The sequence below is a fragment of the Vombatus ursinus genome, unplaced genomic scaffold, assembly GCF_900497805.2.
Source record: "Vombatus ursinus unplaced genomic scaffold, bare-nosed wombat genome assembly UNPS02015202.1, whole genome shotgun sequence".
Taxonomy (NCBI): Eukaryota; Metazoa; Chordata; class Mammalia; order Diprotodontia; family Vombatidae; genus Vombatus; species Vombatus ursinus.
This window is the reverse complement of record NW_020954980.1, coordinates 576549-603605: the sequence shown is the minus strand read 5'-3', so window position 1 is coordinate 603605 and position 27057 is coordinate 576549. Positions and strand designations below refer to the sequence as shown.

The following is a 27057-nucleotide window of genomic DNA, read 5'->3' as shown; positions in this document are numbered from 1 at the left end:
AGATCACAGCAGCAAGGCTGGAGAGAAGCTCATGTAAGGGTATTGCAAGGACCTCAAAGTAAAGGTTTAGCTAAACAGTGTAGAAGCTGCTGTGTTGGAGCATGAAGAATGCTCATGCCTCCTCCTAACTGTGAGGCAGAAGAAAATTTCAGTCACCAGTGAAGAGAGATGCATGGGCCATCTTGTCCTTGTTTTTCCATTAAAGTGAGCAGGGAAGAAGGAATACAAGTTGAAAACTTTGATCATGTAAGGGAGTTTGTTCAAAATAGAATAATAGTGTTTCCAAAAGGCACAGCAGAATGGGATTGGTAATAGGTGAATGAGGCTGGAGTGGAGCTAAGGGAAGAGGAGGAGTGTTGAGAATACAATTGTGGCATGTTTCCTCTGCAGAATTAATAAGGTTTGTATTGTTAATCCTAGTTTGGTAGTGCATGAAGACGTCAAATGTCTTCACGTGTGCTGTGGCATTTCCACTGAGGAACCCAAGTAGGCTTCTGAAGAGATGTTAGCCATTTTGAATGAGGACACGCAGACCGAAATGAACACAGCCCCTTTGATCTCTAAAATGAAAGTTTTGGACTAGATTATCTCTCAAGTGCCTTCCAAATCTTAAGCACTTGTGTTGCCTGAGCTTTCAAGACTTCTCTAACATGTATTAAAATCTGTGAGATGCTACATAGCATAAAATAATCATGGGAGCCCTACTTGGTCCATTCTCATTGCTGTACTAGGATAGTATTAGATTACAAAGGGCATATGCTCTCAGGAGTCACTGGCCTGGTGCTTTCAGCAGTATAGAGACAGGCAGTGGCAGCAGCCCTTTCACAAGCTGTAAGGAACAATTGGCTAAATTATAATTACTATGTAGTTTATCATCATGAAATAACTGCTGTAACGGAAATTCCTGTGCACAACTCTCACTTAGAGTAACTCACAGTGGGTGGTGTAGTTGTTTTATTGACTGGAAGCTGGACCATATTAATGAGGTTTCCTGGATTAAGACACACTTTTCCTTGAGGCCAGAAGAAAGAAGAAAAAAATTATGCAACAAATTTTATTCAGCATAATCAGTCCCAACACTCAGCACAAAAAGTTTACAGAGAATAGAAAGTGCATTATTAATAAAAGCCAGTCTTTTTTACTAAAAGAAAACAGAAAATATATTATTGATTCAAAATATCTTACACTTGAGTGATACTGCAATAACTTATTCTGGGTACCTACTGACAGGAAGAGAAGAGAACACAAGACTTGTCATAGGGAAAGTTCATTCCCCAGCTGACATCTGGGAATTCAGTAGAGATCACTGAGACCTGCAGTCTTTCTTGCTTTCTGCATTAATGCCCTTAGCTGAAACTGTTTCCGGGATAGAAGTCGTACATGCTGTGGGGGGGAAAAAAAGTTGCTGTGGTAAGATCTAAAAACAATACATGTGGTAACAATACTGTTACTCAGTCATCAAGCACCAAGTGAAGCTCTGGCTGGGCACAGCGAGATGCTGTCAAAACCACTCCAGTTACAACCTTTCTATAGAAATAGGACCATCTTAAAGGCAGTTCTACTGATCCTAGCAATCTTTTCACCAGTGGTCTGACACAGATGTCATGGATGGTTCTGTGGTGAAATCTGAAGCAACCAAGACCCAGAGGAAATTTGTACAGAAAGCTTAGCAACAAACAGCATTGTCTTTAGCTTTTTACCAGTCCACTACAACTATTTTTTCATCATCAAGAGCAGCACTTTTGTGGAAGCTCTCTGATTTTTACTATGTCATGTGATTGACCCTTAGAGCCAGGGATATGTATATGGGAGGTGGAAGGTCCTTATCACACATCAGGCACAGCACGGAATGGGGGGCTGCCTGTGAGTTTGGGAAGACCAGGGAGCGAAGAACGGACAGGGAAGTGCACAGGGCAGCGGAGAGTTGATGGCCTGTGTTCTCCATCAGCCCTGGGACCCAAGATAGAAGACACAACTCTGAACTGCTCCATTGAATATCATGGAATTTAGAGCTGGAAGGGATCTCGAGGTGATCTAGTTCTACCCACCATTTTACAGATGAAAGAGATTAAGTATTAGTCCAGGAAGATTTAAGTATTTTCCTAGTCACCAGCTGGAGAACTGAGCCCTCCAACTTCAAAGGATGGGTCTGAGGCCCTGACCTAGGGCAAGTCACTTACTTATATGACAGTTGGCACAGTGCTTGCCTTTAGAGTAATGAAAACCTGGGATCAAATAATGCCTCACACACTTAATGTGTGTGTGCATGATCCCATGGTCACTTAATAATGCTGACATGTGCCAAGTACTCTGCAAAAATTATTTTTATTTGGACCTGTGATTTTACTGGCTTATGAACTGGGACCCTAAAGAGTCCTGAAGGACCTTGGCCAGGGTCACACCAACAGACATGTGTCAAGATGGGGAGCCTGAACCCTCTACCCAGTACACCTGGCAAACCTTAAAGTCCTTTCCCTTTTCAGTGTTAAATCCTAAAATTCCTGGGAGTCAAAATCTTCAGTTTTAGTGCTTGTTAGTCAAGAGGAACAATTCAAGATCTAGGCATATAGCATTCAAAAGCTTACCTTCAGAAAGACATCGAGGTCTATCACTCCCCTTCTTAAAGCTTCCCCCAGGTAAAAGATGGTGTCTTCAATTGCATTTTCCTCTGCATACAAGTTCAGGATCTGTCTGTAGAGTGGGGCTGTGGGAATGATAACTTCATCAATGTCATTGTTTTCAGACTGATTTTCCATTTTCTCCAAAGCAGAACTGAGCTCTTCATCCTTCTTTTTCAGTAATTCAATGTTTTTATCAACTTCAGCCTGTAAACAAGATGAGTCCAAATATGACAATTATGTACCAATATATTTAACATTTTATTAAGAATTAAGTGGACTTAAGAGTCCCCTCCCTTAAACAATCTGGCCAGGGAAACCTTTCCTGGGGTTATCTCATTACATTCTCTCAGTACTAATGTGTAATATATGAGGACACATTATAGGATCTTATTAGAAAAAAGAAAAGTACCACAGTACAAGTAGAAAGAGTTAAACGAACATTAGAATAAACTAGATCAAAGTAAAAGAGTAAGCCAAAGGTGTACACCAAGTAATGCTCAGTGAATACTAAGTACTTACAGTCTGACATGGGAAGGCTAGCTGAGAATTATTAGCTCTGTATCACAGCAAAGACGTAACACAGTATACCTGTGTATGATTTTAGGATTATATAACTGGCAGCTACTTCCATATCAGGAAGTGACAAATGGGAAAATTCTTCACAAAAATGAGTTATTTCCATGCACACTACATACAGAACTCTTCCAACCCTTAAAAGATTAAATGCCTAGTATCCCCAAATGTGACAGGTAACAGTGAACACTCAGTTGTATGAACTCCTCTCTTTGGTGGCCAGACTTGATTTTCTTTTAATTTTTCCAGCTCTGACTACAATCAAAGTATAATTCTGAGCCTGCAAATGACAAGAACTTTTAAAATAGCTAAAGACTATTTAAATAAATTCACTGCATACATAGGAAGAAGGTGCAGTGGCAGCAAGGAAGGTTGAGCTCACAGAATCTTAGAAGAGATTTCCAAAGGCCACTTATTTCAACCTAAACCTGAACAAGAATTTACTCTGACATACTCGATAAATGACCTTTGATGCAAGACCTCAAATAAAGGGGCAGCCTCATTACGTCCTCAAGCAGCCCTTTCCACTTTTGGATAGCTTCAACTCTTACCCTAACCTTTACCCTTACACTAAACTTTAATTCTACCAATTGCTCCTAATTCCACTGTAAGGGGCAAAGCCGAACAAAATCCTTTCCTACATCTCTTCAAATACTTGAATTGGTATATGAAATCACCCACTACACCATCTGTTTTCCAGACAAAGCAACCCTAGATTCTTCAGCCAGTTCTCTTGGCATGCTTTCTTAGGCCCTTCACTGGTCCTCCTCTACAAAGTCTCTAGCTTATCCATGTAATTCCTAAAATGCGATGATCAAAACAGACCACAACATTCTAGATGTGATCTAAACAGAGTAGAAGATAACAGAGCAAGGCATTGAAAGAGTAAATCATTGCCTTTGGCTACCATCACATTGATATAGCATTTTAAGTTTTGTCAAGCACTTTACATGATATAATATTTGATCCTCACAACTCTAAGAGGTATAGGTAGTATTATAACCCCCATTTTTACAGATAGGAAACTGAAGCTGAAGCATTAAGTGATTTGTCTAAGGTCAGAAAGCTGGTACATGGCTGAAGTAGCATTTGAGGCATGAAGTTTTGATTCTTCTAGAATATCCCAAACAAAATATTCATAATTATTTTATAACTAGTCTTATAATTTTATATTTAGAGTTTTCATAATTTCATAATATGGGCAGAATGAAATTTTATGTGTTAAACTTATAATTGGTAATGTAAATTTTAATATAGATATTTTTTGGGTAAAAATTATCACTACAGTTATTGCAACTTAATAAATCTAAAAGATTATTATTAGTGTATTAAATTACTCTACTGGTTTTGCAATACTTTTTTTTTGTTGAAAGGGTTCATGGAAGAAACAAAAACCCAAAATGTTGGGTACCACTAATCTATCTCACTTGGTTATCTGATGTGCTTCCATCTCTATGCTGATGATTACTTATCCAACTGGAACTTCTTTCCTGAGTGCCAGGAACAGTCAATAAGCATTTAAGTTCCCACTACATTCCAGGTACTGTGCTAAGGCTGGGAATACAAAGAAAGGTGAGACAGTCCCTGTCCACCAAAAGTTCATAGTTAAGGTATATACAGGAAAATGAGGGAATAATCAACAGAAGAGTTGGGAAAGATTTCCTGTAGAAGGTGAGATTTTAGCTGGGACTTGAAGGAAGCCAGTTAAGTTAGGAGGGAGAGCATTTCACACATGAGAGACAGCCAGTGACAATTCTGGAGCCAGATAGCTTGCTTGATGAACTGCAAGGAGGCCAGTTGGTATCAAACTCAGTAAGTCCAAAACAGCCCCTTATCTTTCTCCCCAAACCCTCCTAGGTTCTACTAAACTCCTCCATTAATGTCCAAGGTACCATCCTCCCAGGAACCCAGGGCTGCAACCTTGGTGTCATTCTCTCCACTACTCTCTCACTCACTCCACATATCCAACCTGTTCTGTTAACAAGTCTTTTTAACCTTCCCAGTATCTCCCTTCCGTAGTCACAAAGCTGCAATACTAAATGCAGGCTCTCATCACCTCTCATGTGGGTTACTGCCATGACCTTAAGTCTTTCCCCACTTCAATTCATCTTCTGATCAGCTACTAAAGGTTTTCTTAAAGGAAAGGTCTGAACAACATCTCCCTATCCAATAAACTTGAAGTTCCCCAAAATTTCCAGGATCAAATATAAAATGATCTGGTATTTAAAGCCTTCACAACTCTACCCCTTTCCAATTGTGGAAGCATATTAAAAACCAACTTTTAACATTTATCTAGAAATATTAAGTAATAAATATTTCCACAGTCTAAAAAACCCTTTCAAGACTTGCCCTCTCTCAAGAAGGTAGGGAACAGGTCTAGACAAAAAACCTTGCCCCCCACCTCCCAATAGTATTTTATTTTTTCCAATTACATGTAGATAGATAGTTTTCAACATTCACTTTTCTAAAATTTTGAGTTCCAATTTTTTTCTTCCTTCCCTTCCCTCAAGACAACAAGCAATTGATATATATGTACAATCGTGTTAAACGTATTTCCACATAAGTCATGTTGTGAAAGAAGAATCAGAACAAAAGGGAAAGACCACGAGAAAGAAAAACAAAAAAAGTGGAAATAGTATATTTTGATCTGCATTCAGTCTCCACAGTTCTTTCTCTGGATGTAGATAAAAGCACTTTCCATCATGAGTCTTTTAGAATTGTCTCAGATCATTGTATTGCTGAGAAGAGCTGTCTATCAAAGGTGGTCATTGACCAATGTTGCTGCTACTGTCTACAATGTTCTGATTCATTCAGTTCCTGTAAGTCTTTCTGGGTTCAAAAAAACTTTCTTGAGGCAGTCAATCTATCAATAAACATTAAGTGCCTGCTAAATGCCATGCACTGTATGAATGCCTGAAGATACCAAAAAAAGGCAAAAGACAGTCCTTGCCCTCAAGGAGCTTTACAATCTAATGGGGAGATGACATACAAACAAATATATGCAAAGCTAGCCATATATAAATATATATAATAAGTAATTCAGACAGGTATCATAATCCTGTAGAAGGTGGGGGTGGGGGGAGAAGAAGAAGAAAAGAAGAAAGAAGGTGGCAGCATATGGAGGGAGAGACAGTGAGGAGTCCAGGATGATTCCCAGGTTGTGCGCCTGAGGGATAGGGAGGATGGTGTTGCCTACTACATTAATCGGGAAGGAGGGAGGAAGGTTTAAGGGGAAAGATAATGAGTTATGTTATGGACATATTGAGTTTATGATGTTTATTTGAAAAAATAATACTTAACTTATTAAGAACTAGATCACTCCTATCACTGGAAGCAACTTGCCTGTGATCCACCCAAGTCACGTGACTTCTTTTTAAGTTAGAAAGCATTCCTCTTTTTTTGAAAATTAATTTATTTTGATTTATCAACAATATGCTTTTGAGTTTTAAATTTTTCTCCCCCTCTCCCTCCCCAAGACGGCATGCAATCTGATATAGGCTATACATACACATTCCTATTAAACATATTTTCACATTAGTGATATTGTAAGAAAAATGAGAACAGGAGGAACCACCAGAAAGAGGAAACAAAACTCAACAGAAGAGAAAAAAAAACAGCAACAGTATGCTTCAATCTGCATTCAAACTCCATAGTTCTTTCTTTGGATGTAGATAGCATTTTCCATCACAAGGCCTTTGGAGCTGTTTTAGATCCTTGTATTGCTGGGAAGGGTTAAGTTTATCAGTATTAGTCATCGCGCAACGTGACTGTTACTGTTCTCCTGGTTCTGCTCACTTCACTCAGAATCAGACCATACAAGTCTTTTCAGGTTTTTCCAATGTCAGCCTGCTCATCACTTCTTATAGCACAATAGTATTTTCCATTACATTCATATACCACAACTTGTTCAGCCATTCCCCAGTTGATGGGCATCCTCTCAATTTCTAATTCTTTGCCACTACAAAAAGAGCTGCTGTGAATATTTTTGTACATGTGGGTCCTTTTCCCATTTGTATGATCTTTGTGGGATATAGCCCTAGAAGTGCTATTGCTGGGTCAAAGGGTAAAAGCATTACTCTTTCAAACCTTGAGAGGAGTAGGAAAGGAAGGAGTAGTTCCAGTAGAATATTAAATTTAATCCCAAACTATATTTTAACATAACCTTTTTCTTGTTCAAGATTCCTGTTACTCAAATTGTGTTGGAGTAAAGATATCCAAGACCTCACGGAGTAGGTGGGGGAGGTAATGCTAAATTAATAAAAATTGTTTCTGGAAGACTTGTGTCTAAAATGTATATTGAGATATTATTATTTTTCTTCAAAACAGCTTTCTAGTCTTCTTACATTTCACTCATCTTTATGCACTCAGTGATTCAACAACACTGGCCTTCTTGTGTTTCCAGGCTTTTTTTACTGGTATCTTCCATGACTAGATTGCTCTCTCCTCCTCACTTCTGCCTACTGGCTTCCCTGGCTTCTTTTAAGACTCAACTCAAATCTCACTGTCTGCAAGAGGGCTTTCTCTGTGTCTGTCGCCACCACCTCCCCCAGCCAAGTGCCTTCCTTTGCAAACAACCTTCCACACCCTCAGCATAAATCTTGTATGTACATTAATTGTTTGCATGTTAGTCTTATCCAGGAGATTGTGAGCTTTTAGGCATGTGAAAAATGTAACCCAAACCTTCTGTTCTCTAGCAACAGCTACGCGATTTCAGAGCAGTGTTCTTACCGAAAATAGTCTGATCTGGGGAAAAGATACACTTGAGAATTCTACTATGCATGTAAAGAATATTCTGCTTTTTGTAAGGCAACAATAAATGCCCCAAATCCACCCATCCCCTATCCAGAACAGTCAAATAAGCTATCAAGAAATATGACCTTTGCACTCTCATTCAGAAGCTAGTAAAAAGATCTTCATTCACTCTACTGAAAGAGCAAATATACTGGTTATACTACGGTTCTGCCCAGTTATATAAATAGGGAGTCACCAAGTAAGGCATGAGAATGGTGATTTATGGCAGCTAATCAAAGAGCCACTTGCTCCTCTTGAGCGGGGTCAAATTTGAATCATTGGGCAAGCCACTGCTTATGGTGTTCAGAACTCCCTAAGGGAGAAGAATCAGATGGAGACAGATAATTTATCACCCCACAACAAAATCATTGGTTCTTCAAGTATTGAAGCAAGATATTTGTTATGGAGTAAAATATGACATGTTAAGTATTTAGAACAGTAGGAGTAGACATGTACTGCTGACTGTCCCCCTACCCCACCCCATGTCAACAACCTTTTTTATTAAGCACAGAGAACAAAGTGTTATGGGACATGAAGGAGAAATGCCAAATTTAAATAAAACTAGATCCCTCACTTATGGAGATTACACAATCTATTAGGGAATTTATCACACAAATAACTGTAACATGTAATAATGCATAAGAATATCAGAAATACAAAGAAAGTACCAAATGAGGTCTGGCAGGGTAGAGGGTGGGAGTAAGGGAAGACGAGGGAAATCTTCGTAGAAAAGAGAGCCGTGGAGGGAAGCAAGGTAGGCATGCCAGTTAAAAGGCATGGCCAGGGTGAGAACCCATGAGGCAACAGCCAGTAGTACTTCAGTATGGTTTGAACATAATGCAGGGTAGAAGAAAAGACAAGACTAGAAAGGTAAGATGGGACTATATTGTGACAGACACTGATGTGAGGCAAAGGAGCTCTGAACTTTCCCTGGCAACAAGAAGTTAGAGAAGGATTCTGTGCAGGAGGCAGCATGGCTAGAGGGTTTTACACAAAAAGATCAGTCTGGCAAGAACGTGATGATCGTCTGCAGGAGACACAGGCAGAAGATTACTGCAATAGTCATACTTAGTAGATGGGGGCAGCCTATATTAGAGTGATGGCTATGAGAAGAGGTAGGAGGAAGGGTTGTTAGAGGAAGAGCATTTTGTAAATCTGAAGACATTTTGGAAGATTATGGAAGGTATATATTGTAGTTGTAGAAATAACAGCATTTAACAACTAGTTGGGTACAAATGGGAAAGAAGGAAAACGGAAAGATAAGACCAAAGTTCAAGAAATATGGGCTACTGGGTTAGTGGTGGTGATATGAATAATTAAAGAACAACAGGCTTGGAAGAATACACTTTTGTTTTAGGACTGCTGAATTTGAGATGCTGGTGACATACCCAAATAGGGCTGTCTTTCAGGCACAGAACTTTGGCAAAAAAGAACATGGCTGGAAATTGTCACTTCCACAGTAAGGAAGATTGAATTTTTAGGAATGAAATCTGGCCAAGAGAGACTATAGAAGGGAGAACAGGCCCAAGGACAGAACCTAGGATAACTCCATCTCGAGAGGCTGGGAAGAGGATGAATCAGAAGAGATATAAAAGAATCAGGATCAAGTATGGTACCTCTGAAACTAAGGGATAAGAAAATATCCAGTAAAGTTAGTAGTCAACAGTGTCAAATACTAACGAGAGGTCAAAGAAAACAAATGAAAAAAGCCACTGAATTTGGCAATCAGTAGTTTATCAATGATCTTTGAGAAAAATTCCAAAGAAAGGCAATTTTTTGGGGTAAGTTTCATAGTAAAAAAGAGAATGGAGAGTAGTAATAGGATAGGTTAGAAAGGTTATAGAAAGGTGTTTTTATAACCAGGTGTGTTTGAGTATGTTTGTAGGCAAAGGGGAAGGAGTCAGTGTACAAGGAGAGACCCATCATATCTGTAAACAGAACTTCTGTTCTAAGTGAAACTACTGAAAATTACCTATGAGGGGTGCAGGGGATAGAGCTCCGGCCTTGGGAGTCAGGAAGACCTGAGTTCAAAGCTGGCCTCAGACACTTGACACTTACTAGCTGTGTGACCCTGGGCAAGTCACTTAACTCCTGACTGCCTTACCAAAAAAACCCCAAAAAACAAAACAAAACAAAAAACAAAAAACAACAAAAAAAAAAACCTATGCCAATGTTAACAGGTTTTTAAAACACTGACAGTCTTTATGTATGTGAAATGTTTGACAGATTTTAAAATAGTACTTTAAAGAAGGAAATTGCAAATGTATTTACACTTCCAACAACATCACCAATTTATACCTTTCTATTGGCTGAAAAGACTGCAGTGTGATCTGCAACACCTGGGACACTAAAAGCATGGAATCTTGCCTGCCCTTCTTGTAGGGGCTTCTGGTCAAGTGTGCTTCTTTTCTTCTCAAGATGCACAATATTCTCCACTCTACTGGGCTTATCAGGTTGCTCTGCAACTATGTTCCTCTAACTGAACTGATTTTTTTTTTGGGGGTGAGGCAATTGGGGTTAAGTGACTTGCCCAGGGTCACACAGCTAGCACATGTCAAGTGTTTGGTCTGAGGCCAGATTTGAACTCAGGTCCTCCTGACTTCAGGGCCGGTGCTCTATCCACTGCGCCACCTAGCTGCCCCTGAACTGATTCTTTAGTGTGTCCCTATGGTGTCTCTTTTCTGAAATGACAGGACTTGGCAAATAACTGGATTATGGAGATGGGAGAAGAATGGGTTAGAAGTTAAAGATGACACATACCCTAGAAGCCTGGGTGACACTGAGACAATGATGGTACCATAAGACCATTAGGAAGAGAGATTTTTTCGGGGGGAGGGGGGGCAGGGAGAGTTTGAATTACTTCCATTTTACACTTGTTGAGTGAGATTAAGCTATCTACAGTATATCCAATTCAAGATGTTCAAGAGACATCTGAACATGTGAGACTGAAGGTCAACAAAAAGGTAATGGGTGGATAAGTAGAACTGAGATTCATCTATATAGAGATGGTCATTAAACCAAGGGGAATATAAAAGGGAGAAAAAGAAGGGGGCCTAGGATGAGATAGGAAGATAAGGGGGTAGAGGAGGAGGAACTCTCAGTGAATGGTCTCAATTTTTTTAGTGAAATATGAGGCAAGGTCCTTGCTGAAAAGAGAGAAGGGGGTCTTGAGGTCTGAGCAGGGATGAAAAGGTCTGGAAAAGCTACTATGGTGAATGAGAAAGTAAATACATTAGGGAGGTGTAAAAGGACTGCCTTGCCACAATGAAGGCCCAGTTGAGATTATATAACATAAATTTATAGTGGACCCATGAAACAAAGTTTTGTGATTTTTCTCCACCTTCAGCAGCCCAAGAACAGGAGTAAAGGTAGCATATGGTGGGAGTAATCCAAAGCTGAGGCTTAGCACAGTTAAGATCTTCAATAGGCTACAGGGGCTTGAAAGAAAAGCAGTGTAAAGCTGAGCTGGTTCACCAAGGGGTCAACATGGGGAAGGGAGGAAAAAACTGAGGGATAGAAAGATTGGAGGAATTATTACAAATTGTGATTAGATAATGAAATTTCAGGGTTTATGAACATGGAAGTAGAATGCTTGAGGATGATGGCAAGATCAAAAGGATAATAATCTCTGTGTGTAGCTAAGGTGGGGTGGGGAAGTAGGTCACAGAAAATGAGTAAGTTGAGAAAGTGGAGGGTTAGGTTATTTGGGAGGTTAGAGAGTAGGGGAGGAAAGAAACACTGTGAGCCAGGAACTGAACTCATTAAACAAAGAAGATGTTCTAGAGGTTAGTAGGTAAGTTACCAGAATCTTGTTTGAGTTGCAGATATGAACTGAATGAATCTCAAAGGAGTTACTGAGTGATAGAGAGGGAAAGCCTGGAAGAGGCAATGAGGGAACAAAGGATATTGTAACTCCCCCACTTCAACCAGTGAGACAGAGTATGAATAAAAGCACAAACAGTGTGGGAAAGGGTGGCCAAGGAAGCTTCACCATCAGTGGAGAGAAAGATCTTAACAAGTGCAAGATGATGAAGGAAATGGGAAAGGAAAATTCATTTTAAGATGAAAACAATTTTATTATTTATGGATAAAGTAGGTCTTCTAAAAAGCACAATGAAAGAGGTAGGTAGTTTTAGAGTTGGGACCTTGGCAGGGATTGGTATGAGAGGGATGGGAGTAAGGGTGAAGGCAGCGGAAGCAGAAAAGCAACAGATTCCAAAACCACTGGAATGGGAGTTTGGTAATTACTAATAAAGAATGAGTTCAGCTAGGTTATTAAAAACATCTTTAGGGGTTCAGCCTCAGGGGTAGAGTATGTTCAAAGTATTAGGTGGCAGCATACAAACTAAGTCCTCTGACTCTGAAGGGAGTATTACTTTCACTATATCATGCTGAGATGAACCATGAGAGTAAGAAACCAGGCAGTAATTCTCGAAAACCTCCCTGTGTTCTTTAAAAAGATTCAGTCTCACTGAAAATACTATGTGAGTGGCCTTGGGCAAGTCACATAAGCTCTCTGGGCCTCAGTTTCCTCCTCTCTAGATATATTTCCATGAGCACCTGTACATAAATATGGCATGAAATGACATCCTTCATAGATTCAAGATCATGGTTTCTACAGAACATTTAATTGCCAAGAGCTACTCACCACTTCCTGATCCAAGCGGGTTACCATCTCTTCCAGTTTCTGGTGACCTTTTTTCAGGTCCTCCTCTGTACGCTTTAAGGCATTGAGCTCTGCATGAGCACGATCTATTTCCTCTTTCATTCGCCATCTCAGCTTGTCACTAACTGCTGAAATGAGAGATGCTCGGATAGTGTCCTCACTGATTGTGCCATCCCTGCTGGGACCTGTAGGATAAAATGAAAACACTATTGGCTTATTTCCTCATACCAGCTACTTTTTTCTTAGGAACCTTTCAGGACAGAATATGAACCTCAGCACTCTGAAGAGAAGAAAAGAATAAAATAATTCAAGGCAGGTGTTACATTTCGTCAGAAACAATGAAAAATCCTAAATGATAGATAAACATCAGTACTCCAAAACACCTACACTAAACAGTATGATTTATTACTGACAACAATAACAATATGTTAACATTTAATATAAAAGAAGATATACAGCTGTTTCACTAATTTCATGCATTTCAATCTTTGGTAAAAGTCAGATTTTATTCCAAGAAACTTGGAAACTGAATAACCCAAGCTAGACATACTTGCATGCTTAATTCTAAACTTGAGGTTAAATCTACCTGAGAAGCTAGAATGCCAAAAATTTATAAAATTTCCAAGGGCCCAATATGCTTAGTCTAGTTTCTGCGGCTATCAAGGACCCGTGCCCTCTTTTCTCTAAGGCTACAGTGATCTTTGCTGAACAACACATAAATGCAACATAAATGCAAGGAATGAATAGCTAAACAAAAGAGAATGACATCCAAGAAACCAAGAGAAGCTGGTAAATTTATGTTTATTTCCAATCTGAGTCTTCAGAGTTCTCTGTCCATATAGCCCTTCTTTTAAATTGGGTTATGTTTAATAGATTTCCCTGCATAGTTTGGAGCAAACATTTAAAAAATTTAATTCCCAGACTATTTTCCCCAATAAAGTCTCCCTCCTCTGAACCAAAAGCTTTTTTCATAAGCATCAATATTCTTCAACTGTCTTCACTGAGACAAGCCAGTAATGTAAAACTTGGCTTTTAAATGGCATTTTGATTTATCAAGTTTGATAGATTACAAAATGAAAAATAAAAGGCTACTGCCCACACATGAATACAGATATTAATATTCATTAGAAGACTAACATGTAACATGTTCACTTTGATTAAAAAATTCTTATCACCTATATATGATGTTCAATTTTACCTAATTAGAAGACTACTTTGGTCCAAATTGCAAAAATTACCCAAACTCTCACTATACACTTCCCCTTTAAGTATAAGCTTTCCAAGGATCAGTTTACATCTTCTCTAAGGAGATATTAAAGCCATCCAAAGTAATTTCAGCCAACTCCATCCATGTTCCTTATTGCCCCCACTTTGATCATAAGATCCCGGGTTTGTCAGCATTCTCTCAGGTCTGTGGATCAACCAAGTCACTGTCACATAGAAGCTGGTTCTTACCCAGGCTGCCAGGTTCTCCTGCACTTTGTAAAAATGATGATGGGGGATTTTTGGTTCACATGTACCATGGGCAGAAAGAAGCATTTACAGTCTTGCTCCTGGCTCATTCTCTGTAGATGCTGGCTCCTTGTTTCACATTTTCTCCACAATAAGAATTATTTCTTACAGCACATTTGTTCTTGGCATCTGAGCTCTGGATTTTCACCTTCCTGCTCTAGCTGCTAAAATCTCCCTAAGAGCAGAAAGTGTTTTAAACGTGGTCCAAGTTTTCCTGTAGTTTGCTCTTATTTCAACCATATTCCTGTTTGCAAACAGCAAAACCAACAGTGCCAGCACTAAAAATGTCAGTGTTCAGGAAAGCCAGAACTGTATCCATCCTGTGAGGTTCACACAGCTGTAATTAATACCTGTTGTTGATGATTATCCTGTATGAAGGTTTACAGAATCTAATTATCACACACACACATATAAGCAGATTCATTTTAGGTATTTCCAAAGCATGTTAATAAATTTTTTACAACTTTTAATTTGCTAGATACCTTGTGCCTAGAAATAAAAAAAAAAATTAATAGAGGGCATCTAAATCTCCTCAATTATGGTTAAGTACTACAGTCATGGTGTTCTTAGTTCAATAGATCTTTCTTACTACCTCAATTTCCAGAGTTATCTGATTTTGTCATCAGTCACTGGTCCACATCAGATATGATTCTAACTATACATATATATATTATATATATATATAATATATATATAATATATACATATTTATGTATGTTTTCATGATAATCACACGCCCATTTCTGATGCTGGACCATTTGACCTGTGCCAAGGACTTAAAAAACAACACCTTAACTTATTTTTTGTTATATTTTAAGTTTTGAACTGTTTCCCTCCCTTCCTCTCCCACACTAGAGGAGGCCACCGTTTGACACAGATACACAGACACACACACAAACATTATGCATACTTCTATTTACCAGTTCTTTCTCTGGAGGTGGATAGCATCTTCTTTCACAGGACCTTTGTAGTTGATTTGAGTATTTACAATACTCAGAACAACTTGGTCATTCAGTTATTCTCTGAAAAATATTGCTGGTACTTTACTGTATTCCTAATTTATTTTCTCTTGCTGAATACCCATTTCATGTCCCACACTCAATACCCTGACTCTCTCTGTGTTTACCATCAAACACCTAATTTAGCCACCTAATTATCCCAAGTATGTACAATTCTTTGCTACAGAGGAAAAAGAATTTCCCACAATAGCTTCAATGCCATTACATTTCTAATTGGTTCATTTGTCCACAATTCATATATTCTTTAGCACCATCAATTCTTTCCTTAAATTTCTTCAAACTATTCATCCATTAAACATCTTAAACATCTTTTAAGACGACCTATTAGCATGAGCTACTTTTCCTTCTACCATGAAATTATCTGCTCCTCTCAAATCAAGAGCTACCCATCCCCCTACAGAACCACCTTAAACTAATTGCCTGACCTGTCACTCATGCCCAATTCTTGAAACCCTTCTCAAAAATATCATGTAAAACAGGCATATATGCCATAATTCTTTCACTAGAACCCACAGACTTTTCTAGTTCACTCCCAGTCATAACTAAGGCTCAGTCCCTTCCCAATCTAATTTCTTATCATTATACAATGGCCCACTTCTCTTCCAAAATTTCAAGGCATTCTTTAAAACAATATGCATCACAGTAAGCTGTGAGACCACAGAGGTCATCTACTATACTTCTCTCCCATTTTACATATAAAGAAATTGAGGCTCAGAGAAGTTAAGTCACTTGTCCAAGGTCATATAGGCCCGTCAGTGTCATAGATAGGATTCAAACCCAAAGAGTAGTGCTGACACTAAATCTGGTACTTTATTCATTTTTTACACACACACACCCCCACACACCCACCCCTCTTCAAACTTGGCTGCTTCCATTTACAACTTAATACTCTCAAATGGCTCTTTATCCCCAACACCAAATCTATTGTTACTAGCCCTCACCTTCTTTCTTGGGGACCTTTCTTCCCTGTTTACATCTTTCTACTAAAATTTTATCCCAAATATGATATTACATTTCTTACATTCTGTGAGCTCACAGAACTCACAGCCCTTTTAAAATCCAACTCTTCTGATTATGGGTCCTGAATGGCTCTCCAGGCAGCCTTGTCTTGTCACTTGTTTGCTTCTTTTTATATCCAATCTCACTTTTCTATCAGCAAGTCTTTGACCAAGACCAATTCTACCTGCTGGGAAAATCCCAATCCCCTTACCTTAACCACCTCCAGGAAGCTTTTTGATTAACCATACATAGAGCAAGAGGAATCTCAGAGCTGGAAGGCCTCTCAAAGGTCTAGTACAGCCTATACCAGAATAACAATCCCTCCTTCTGCAATGTACAAGTGGTCAACTAGCCTTTGCTTTAAGACCTCAAGTGAAGGGGAATCCACCCAGGCAGTCCAATCCACTCTAATTTTTAGTAAAGTTTTCCTTTTATCAAGCCAATCTGCCTTTTCCTCAACACTCCTACCCATTGTTCCTACTTCTTGTGTCTAAGAGATTATCAGGACAAGTCTAACACCCAATTCTACATGCAACTTTTGAATATTTCAAAATATTATCAAGTCTCTCATCCTCATTCTCCCCCACCAGCCAAATATCCTCTTCTCCAGGCTGAAAAAGACCAGGAGGTAGAGGGGAAAGATATGACAACCCCCTTGAAAATTACCTATTACACCCGCTAAAAACCTCTGTTCTCAGAATCATCTCACTTTATTTATTGTCTAGTCTTCAGCTTTGGCCATCAACTTTTCTACTCCATCGACAGCTACTAGTTACTAGATGAATTCTGGAAGTCAAGAAGGTACAAGTTATAGTTACCTTAAGGCATCTCAAGATCCTACACAGTCAATTACGACTTCTATGAAAATGACTTCCAGATGTGTATCTAGCCCTCATCTCTTCTACATCTTCACCTGCCTGCTGAATGTTTCCACCTGGATGAATTCCTACATGCACCTCAACAGGTCCAAGACAGAACTCATCATTTTCCTCATTAAACCTAACTTTCTAAAACCCCCTATTTGTTGAGGGCAGCAGCATTCTACCCATTCCCCTTTATCACGTTAGAATCTGTATTTTAGATTATCAATCTTCCTTCAGGCTCATTTCAGCTTAAAATGTTCTTTCCCCCTTCTATTTATTATACTTTGTCATATCCACTGTTCCCTCTCCTCCTCTCCCTAGTAGAATTAGCTCCTTTAAGTGACAGGAAGTTTTGTTTCTTGTATCCATAGGGCGAAGAGTTCAATTCTTTGAATAGAGTAGGTGGCTTAATAAATATGGGCTGAATTGAATAGCCACGACTTTTATAAGAAATGCCTGTCATCTAGACCATAATGAGTTTCTTTTCTTTTGATTACATACAAATAAAACATATATAAAAACACACAGTATATAAATATATCAATCACAAAAAGCACATAAATGTGGAATATCTATGAACAGAGGGAAGGGAAATAAATTACATAATATCACACCATATATTAGTGTAGAACCATCTGAAACACTGAATGACATAATACCAGTAAAAGGCCTAACTATATAAAGAAAAAGGGTGGGAGATCTGGTCTTCAAGAATAAAATTACTCAATATAGCTCAGAGAATAACTTCTATCAATTTTTGATTGGAAGTCTCCCAAAATCTGAAGGTAAAGAATAGTTTTAATTGAAGAGCTATTAATTTGTCAAAAGACAGTGATAAGGACTCTAAATTACTATGGTAGGCCTAAATGTGTTAAATAAGGAGCAACAGCACCTTCATTCACTTGGGTGAACAAGAGAATCACTAGGTGTGACAAGTAGTTTAATAATCTTCAGAATCTACTGCATCATTCTACTGCTTCCTGTCCCACCCCATTATCTTCTGTTTCTGCCTTTATCCTGTAACACCAAAAGAGAACTGGAGTAGATTTAAAGTGATTGTTTTACTTCAGTAGTATTACTGTTCTTAATTTTTAAAATCCCACTGAGCTGAACCTTTCATTTGTTATTCTATACAAAAAAAAAAAAGCCCTCTCTGCTTAACTCTACCAAAAAAAAGTATTCTCTCTATAAAAGAAAAAAATTAGTTCATTACTACATCCATATTGCTTTTTAATTTTTAAAAATGAGGCTGTTGTCCTAAATGGGAAAATATGGTTTTAATCACTGCTTCAAGACATAATAGTGGGGCAGCTAGGTGGTGCAGTGGATAGAGCACCGGCCCTGAATTCAGGAGGACCTGAATTCAAATCGGGCCTCAGACCAAATAATTGACACGTACTAGCTGTGTGACCTTGGGCAAGTCACTTAACCCCGATTGCTTCAGTTAAAAAAAAAAAAAAAGACATAATAGTGAGACAAAATAATTATTAGTAAGGTTTCCCTAAACTGTCCTTGATTTTCCTATACCTCCTAACTATTGCCTGATCTCTCTCTTTATCTGCACTAAACTTAAAACTGTCTACTTCCAATGCTTCACTTCCTGAACCCTCCCTCCTTTCCCCAAACAGTTGGCTTTTTATCCCCATCACTCTAACGAAATTGTTCTCTCAAAGGTTACATCACCTGACCATCTCATACTTTACATTCACCATGTATGAAATTGAGAATGTCATCTCCTTCCCTGACTCCTCGCCTGCCAAAATCTGCCTTCTGATTTTGCTTTTTATTGTATCACCAGCACTTAGCATAACACTGGGCACATAGTAACACTTAATAAATACCATTAATTGACTTTACTATTTTCGTCAGTAGTACTACCATTTACCCAATCTTGTCATGCTCTTTGAACCTTGGTGTTATTTTACACTACCCCCCCCCCCACCTTTCATATCCAGTAAGCTGTTCCTCAAACTCAGCATGCCATCTCCCATCTCTGGGCCTTTGCACAACAGGCTTCCCCCATGCTTGGAATGACCTCCCTCCTCATCGTTGCCTCTTGTCATCTCCCACTTGCAGACTTTCCTGATCTCTCCCCCAGTTGTTACCTTCCTCAGATTCCCTTGTTTTTACTATCTGTGTACACGTTGTATTCTTGAAGAAGAAAGTAAATTCCTTGGGGTTGAAGCAGTTTCATTTTTGTCTTTGCATTCCCAGCACCTAGCACATAGAAGGTGCTTAATAAGTGTTTATTGAACTCCTATTTTCTTACGTCTACCACCTCCCCCAACAAAGTAATGACCTTTACCTCCTGAGATATTGGACAGCCCTTTGTCTGAACTTCTCTTACACATGCAGTATTATTTTGCAATACAGTTATTTGTATACATCATAGTCCCCTAATTAGGCTGCAAGCTCTTCAAGGGCAGGGGCTCTGTATTTTTCTTCTCCCCAGTGCTTCACAGAGTGCTCTGCATACTCTAAGCCTTTAATAATAAATGAATTCAATAGAATTGAAAGGTGAATTTTGTACATGAGCAGAAAGCTGGTTCTTTCTCAAAGTTATATTCTGAAGGATCATCATTTTGAAATATCAGCTGAAAATTGTATACTTAAAATCTACCAACATTTATATCTCAAAACATTTTGTTCACAATAACTCTGTGGGATAGCTATTTTAAATATTATTATATCCATTTTACCTGTTTCAGAGATTGAATACCTGTGTACGGTCACAAAACTAGTAAGTGTCACTATCAGGATTTTAACTCAGGTTTTTTTCTAAGGCAACTGTTCTTTTCATGACACTTGCTTCTTCCCTTGAGTATAGCTTCAAGACAAACAATACAGGGCTACTTTCACCAAATGTAGGATGGGTTCAAAATAACTGTGATAAAGTACCTAAACATCTAAACTGACAGGGAACCTTGGGGAAGAGGGATGAGGTTTTCAGTGAAATTACTTATTTTTCCCCCTCTATCATTCAATAAACTTTTTTTTGAGCACCTAATATATGTAAGGCTCACAGTTTAGAGACTGTGAGGGCCACAATGAGACAAAAGATAATGTCCTTGGGGCAGCAAGGTGGCACAGTGAAAAGAGCACTGGCCTGGAGTCCAGAGGACCTGAGTCCAAATCCAGCCTCAGATACCTACCAGCTGTGTGGCCAAGTCATTTGACCCTGACTGCTTTTAAAAAAAAAAAAAGAAAAAAAAAAAAAAAGACAATGTCCCTGACCTCAAGGAGCTTATGCCTGACCACTTTTATTCTGTTTTAATTTCATATCAGGTGTGAAATGTTATTTTGTTGGAAAGCTGGAATTAGGTTTAGGAGTTATGTTAAAAATTAAAGTGTATTACACACAGCATTAAAGTAGGATAAATATGCCAACCTATTTACAGACTCTATAATCTGTATTTACAGTCAAAACAGTCTTTCTCTTTTAGGTCTTCTGATTATAAAGCCTCTAATCTCTCTTTTAAAACAACTTACATTAATTGAATACATTTATCTATGAATCACAGGTATAATCTAGTAATTCAAAGAGATCTCAAATAGCTCTTCTTCAAAGGAAGATTTCTAATAATGGGAAAGTATTTTGACCAATAATGGGGGGGGGGAGGAATTGTCATTAGAATGTCTGTTCTATAAATAGTAGCTATACAACAAAAGTAGCCCCACATTTTATTTACCATTATAGCGTGAACTCACTCTATACAATTTTCAAGAAAGCTTAAGTGAACATTTTGTATTGTCATTTCCTTATTTACTTTCATTATAATTTCATTTTTAGTGCCTTAGGGTATAATAATAATACTCTTCAGAATTCACCTGAAGAACATTTTATCTTGGTCAGTGGTTCATCATTATTCAATTCTTCCACAGAATATATGCAAGAAAAATACTTAAATATCAAATCACATAGTATTTCTAAAATCTTCAAAAGCAACTATTTATCACATTAAAATATGCCACAGGATTCTCATTTCATTAAAATGTTTTGCTGGAATCCAAGGAAGTCAAGACTGTTATATTGTCATAAATTCAGATATTAACAGACTTAATGAAACATTTCCCACGCAAAAAGTGCTTCATAAAATCTAAATTGATTTATAAAAGTAAGCTATTATCATCATAATATTCATCATAGAATTCAATGAGATGAATCAAAGTCATTAAGAGTAGGATTCTTGCCTATGAGAAAAGATATACACTCTAACACTTCATCAATTTATGTACCCTTGAAGTGTCAATGATAGGGATCTTCTGCATACAGTGGGGAAAATGCTAGATTTAGAATCAGAGCATCTGGGTTCCTAGTACCTCTTGACACTTGCCTGTGTGACCTTGGTTAAGTGCCTTAATAGTTCTCAATTTTAGTTTTCTTCTCTATAAAATCAAATAGCTAGACCAGAAGTGCCAAACTCTGACCCTCTTCCAACAAAACTGCCCAATCAGATTAAAATGTAATTTGGAAATGTTTAACAAAATAGGAAAAAAACAGAGTACAACATAGATGATGTTAATTTGTGGTTTTCTAATATGTGTCTAGGATCCTTTCTACTTCAGTTTGGGACCACTGGAACTGATGATCTCTAAGGCCCCTTCCAGTTCTAAATCTAAGACCTTATCAACAACAACAAAAAACTCTACAGTATGGATTCTATGGAAAGATCTGGTGACAACCTAGTACATTTAGGTGGATTGTGAAATAATTTAAAGACCATACACAAAGAATAAAGGTAAATGGATAGATGACACCTTGGAGGGAAATCTTTGGCAAGATGCTCCAGGAATTTGTTCTTGGCCACATTCTATTCAATAAATGACCACAGCATAATAGCACCATAGATTATGAGCTGGAAAGGACCTTAAAGGTCATCCAGCCCAACTCCCTTATTTTTATAGCTAAGAAAACTGAGGTCTAGAATGATGAAAAAAAAAAATGATTTTCCCAAAGTCACTCAAGTGAGACAGTAAATGGCACAGCTAAGATTCCAACCCAGATACTGTTTTCAAATCTGGTATACTTTTCTTTGTATTACACTGCCTCTAGTTTTCCATCAATGAAATTTTCACTAATGACGTGAGATGACACACATAGCATGAAAATGAAATGTGCAGGTGACATTATGATGAGATAGCTATAACATCTTAGAAAAAATTCAGTATTGAAAAAAGATATTAAAAATCAAGAGCAAAGGTCCAAATATAAGATGTGACTTAAAAGGGATGCATGTAAAGTCCTATATTTAAGATTCTATAAAGACAACTCCAAAAGACTCACGATGGAAAATGCTATCCACATCCAGGGAAAAAACTATGGAGTCTGAATACAGATGGAAGCATACTATTTGCTCTCCTTTTCCTTTGTTTTATCATTCTCGTGGTTCCTCCCATTAGTTCTAATTCTTCTTTACATCATGACTAATGGGAAAACATGCTTAATATGAATGTATTAAGTAGAGCCTATATCAGATTGCATGCCATCTTGGGGGGGGGGAGAAAATTTAAAACTCAAAATCTTATGGAAGTGAATGTTGAAAACTAAAAATAAATAAATTTAAAAAAAAAAAGACTTTTAAAAAAACTGACTACAGCTATAAATGATGGGAGAGACATAGTTAGGTAACAGTTAATTGGAAAAGGCCTGGGTCTCCTTAAGAGGGAGTAGGGTCCCCCTTACTAGCAATTTGTAAGCAAAAGCTGTTTGACCACTTGTCAAGGATGTTTTAGAAGGGATAAGTTGAACTCAGATGGCCTTCGGGTCTTATCCAAACAAAATTCTGTGCTTCTTTGATCTGGTGCTTTTAGTGGATCACAGACAAATAAGTGGGACCAGTAGCTAAAAACAGCAAAAAGTGTACAGAAGAAGAAGGTGGCAATAGGAAGCAATAGTGCTGCCGTATTCTGCCCTGGTCAATCCACACCTGGAGGGCTGTGTCCAATCCTGAGTAACCTTTTAATAGCAACAGAATGTGGAACACCTAAGGAAGCATATACTTCATATGACAGGTAACTTAATATAGTTAAATCATGCTGTAGTAAGACAGGCTGATGGAATGGGAATCTGTTACATTAACCATTCACATTTATAAAGCACGTTTACAAAGTATTTCTCACAACAACTCAGAGAAATAGGTAGCATATCATTACCTCCATTTTACAAATGAGAGAACTAAGTCTCAAAGAAATCAACTGAGTTTGTACAAGGTCACACAAATGGTATCAGGATTTGAATGTAGGTCTCCTGACTCCATGTCCTGTACTCTCTCTATATCACACTATGCTGCCCAAAAACTTGAGAATATGACACATGATTCTGGTCTTTGCTTATATGAAAGAACAAATCAACATGGAAGGGGGATTTAGATTTCTTTTACTTGGCTCCAGAGGGTAGAAACAGAAGCAGTGGGTATAGTTTAGAGAGGAAGATTTCAACTTAATATAAAAAGAGTAACTTCTTATCTAAAACAGTGGGATGGATTCTTCAAGAGCTAATAAGTTCTTCCATTACTGGATATAATGAGATGGAAGAAGTATATGAGTATTTGACAGGTGTGTGGTAGCTTCCTGCTTCAAGTATAGGTTGGACCAGATGAAGGTCCTACCACTAGAGATTTCCCAATTCCATGACTCAGAATTTTTAATTTGGCTCTTTCTACCTAGGAAAAGATAAAGTAATGCAAAATGCATATTACCTGAATACACTACTTTGGGACTTCTCAGACTTCACCATGCCCCAGAATACTCATTATTGGGATAACCTCATCACCCTACAAGATCACACCAGCTTTGGAATTCCACCTCATCATTCCCCTCTGCCTTTCTGATTAGAGGGTGGGGCCATGAACTCCAAACCTCCATTTAAGCAGAGAGCTCAGCTTAGACATCTCTGCATTTCTCACTTGGCTGTGCTACTTTGGAACTTCTCTGACTGACTTCTCTCCATCATGCTCCCACAACAGAACTGACCTCCCCCCTTCCCACTTCCAGTTCAGAAAGTAACTTGACAGTCTTATACTACTAAATAAGAAATAAAGGTTTTAGTTTCTGACCTAATCTCTGCAGCACTGTTAGTCTACACTACAGACTAGGGTGAGGCAACTAAGAATTTACATTTTTGAATGATTTTTTATTGAATATGAAATGTAAAAATCAGTTTTGGCTTGCAATTGTGCAAAAACAGGTGGCAGGTCAGATTTGGCCCTCCTTGTAGTTGGCTAACCCCTGGTTCAGACCTACAAAAATTTTTGTTCCTAAATAATATATACTAACTTATAAAAATTCACATGCAAATCCTGAAATTTGCCCATTTCTTTTACTGTAAACGACACCCTACTTTATTAGCACCATACTAATATCTAACATAGCAATCCAAAAACAGAATGGTCATAGATCATGGACACTAGAAGGAAATACAGTAAATCAAGCTGAGGCAGCAGCCATTTAGCCCCTCAAGGTCATGGTTCATTACAGAAAGTTAGATAAACCAAAACTAGACATTTTATTATGTTAGTTTCATATTATGGCATTAAAAATTATTACTAAAGATTCACATAAGATGTATATGAAACTCTCTAGTACACCCAAAGAAAAACTACAGTTCAGAGAGTTTAAAATAAGAACCTGTCATTTTAAAAGATTATTCACAGATAAGAAAAACAATCCAGTAAAATTTCATCTCACTTAAGAAAAGACCCTTTTCAAATGTACCACCACGGACATAATTAGTTTGACTTTAAAAAGAGTTGTGGGACAGTGCCACAGTCGAATGACTGACCTTTTCCCCTGCAGGGTTTAGTTTCAGAAGTGACCTTCTTAGTAACCATCAGAAAGACAAACTGTACCAGATGACTGTGAGAAACTTGTCTAGCACCAAAACTTCACTTAAAGGTCAGGCTAGGATCCAACCACTTAAATCTGTTGACTATTACAGGATAGGCCACATGGAATTTTTGTGATGTCAAGCAAAAACGATACAAGTCTAGCAATGTTGAGGGCTCACCATCCTGCCAGTCACCAGACACAGTCATTTTCAATTTTTCCTGTTCCCTAAGCCCATATATTCAATTAGTTGCTAAGCACTGTAGATTCTAATTCCAACATTCCTGGCATCTGACCATCTCTCTATTCATGTGGCCAACATCCTATTTTAGGTCCAAATGAGCTTTTCCAACACTAGTTGCCTAATCCCTCCCCTTGCCTCAAGTCTCTACTTTCTCATCAATCTCCTACACGGTAATATTCTTAGGGACAAATCTGACCATGTCACTTGCCAGGTCAAACAACTCCAAAAAATCCCTATTGCCTCTAGCATCAAATATAGACTCCTGTTAGGCATTTCAAGCCCTTTGCAACTTGGCTCCAATCTACCTTTGCAGTCTTATGTAGTATTTCCCGTTTCCTGCAACCTGAAGTCTTCTTGTTATTCTTGACCCAGCATGCTCCTTTATCTCTGCCTCTTAGAATCTCTAGTTTCCTTCAAAGTTCAGCTTAAATGCACCCCCCCCTACAAAAATCGTTTCTGATCTCCTCTCCACTTTTACTATCACCAAATGGTTCTTGTATACGTTTATTTCACATATATTTATGTGTACATGTTGTTTGTGCTGTAGAATGTGAGCTTCTGAAGGGTAGGGACTATTTCATGTTTGTCTTTGTATCCCTGGCACCCAGCGTTTAATAAATGCTTGTTGACTGAATGTATGCGTCTATATCTACATCTACTCCATGCTGCCATACTGCAGAAACAGTGCACCTCAGAAACAGTCTTACCAACAATCAACAATTAATAGTTATCTACAATGAAAGAGCTTGTATCAAAAAGACAACTCTGCATCCACAAAATGATTGCCCCCAAAAGAAAATACAAAATTACTATACAGCAACTTCCCAATCCCTTGCTTTTCCCCAACAAAAGTAAAAAGGCTACTGTCCCCTCCTCCCAGTGACACTCAAGGGTCCACACAACATGAGAGTCATCAGCTAGATCTTCCCAGCTGCCAGCATCATCCCCTCCCCCCACCAAATTACCTTATGTTCAACTTGTATCTCAACAGGCATATAATGTCCTCCTCAATAGAACATAAATTCCTTGAGGGCAGAAGTTCTTAAACTTTTTTTCTATCTAGCATGCTGCTGGGCATATAGTAGGTGTTTAACAAATGCTTACTGACTGATTCTCAACCCCCTACTTGCCCCTCCCTTGTTCAAACAGGGGCAAGTCCTACCTATCCTCTCACCACATTATTTCTCTCATCTGTTACAGCCTTAGTCACATCTCACCTGGACTAACACACTAGTCTCCCTGCCCTAAGCCTCTCACTTTGCCAGTCCAACTTTTATACAGCTGCCAAATGGACATTCTGAAAACCCAGTATCACCATGTCACATCTCTGCTTAAGAAGATCCAGTGGTTCTTTAAAGACTTTAGCATAAAATACAAACCCCTCTGTTTGGTATTTTAAAGTCCCTCAAGACCTGACTCATAGCTATCTTTCCAGACTGATTGACCCCTACACCCCTAATCCATCAATGGATTGCCAAACCAGTCAACTGAGGGTCTCCCTACATGCATGCTGTTCCTTCTTCCTGCCTGTCTTTGCACTCTGTCCCATGCCAGGAATGTTCTCTCTTTTCCCTTCTGCTTCTTGGAACCTCTAGATCCCTTCAAGACTTTCCTCAAAACTGTTGCAAAAACTGGAAAACAGTATGGCAGAAACCAGGTACAGACCAACACACCAAGATAAGATCAAAATGAGTACAGGATTTACACATAAAAGATGATACCATGAACAAATTAGGAGAGCATAGAATAGTTTATCTGTCAGATCTATGAATAAGGGAAGAATCTATGACCAAACAAAAGACAGCATTACAAAAGGTAAAATAGATAACTTTGATTACATAAAATTAATAAGTTTTTACACAAACCAAACAAACAAAAACAAAAAAAAAGCAACCAAAATTACAAGGAAAGCAGAAAAATGGGGAAAATATTTTGCAATAAGTAT

The 27057-nt window shown here is 38.3% G+C and overlaps 1 protein-coding gene across 1 annotated transcript in view; it reads right to left on the bottom strand.

The window, feature by feature from the left end:
• Positions 1 to 1040: 1040 nt before the first annotated feature.
• The window catches only part of TSG101 (tumor susceptibility 101), a 91632-nt gene continuing 65615 nt past the window's right edge, over positions 1041 to 27057 (bottom strand). The window contains exons 8-10 of the mRNA XM_027846779.1: positions 12634 to 12836; positions 2586 to 2825; positions 1041 to 1383 (exon numbers count right to left, since the gene is read on the bottom strand). Of these exons, the coding sequence (XP_027702580.1) occupies positions 1294 to 1383; positions 2586 to 2825; positions 12634 to 12836 (533 nt within the window). The 3' untranslated portion in view covers positions 1041 to 1293. The remainder of the gene's footprint in view (positions 1384 to 2585; positions 2826 to 12633; positions 12837 to 27057) is intronic.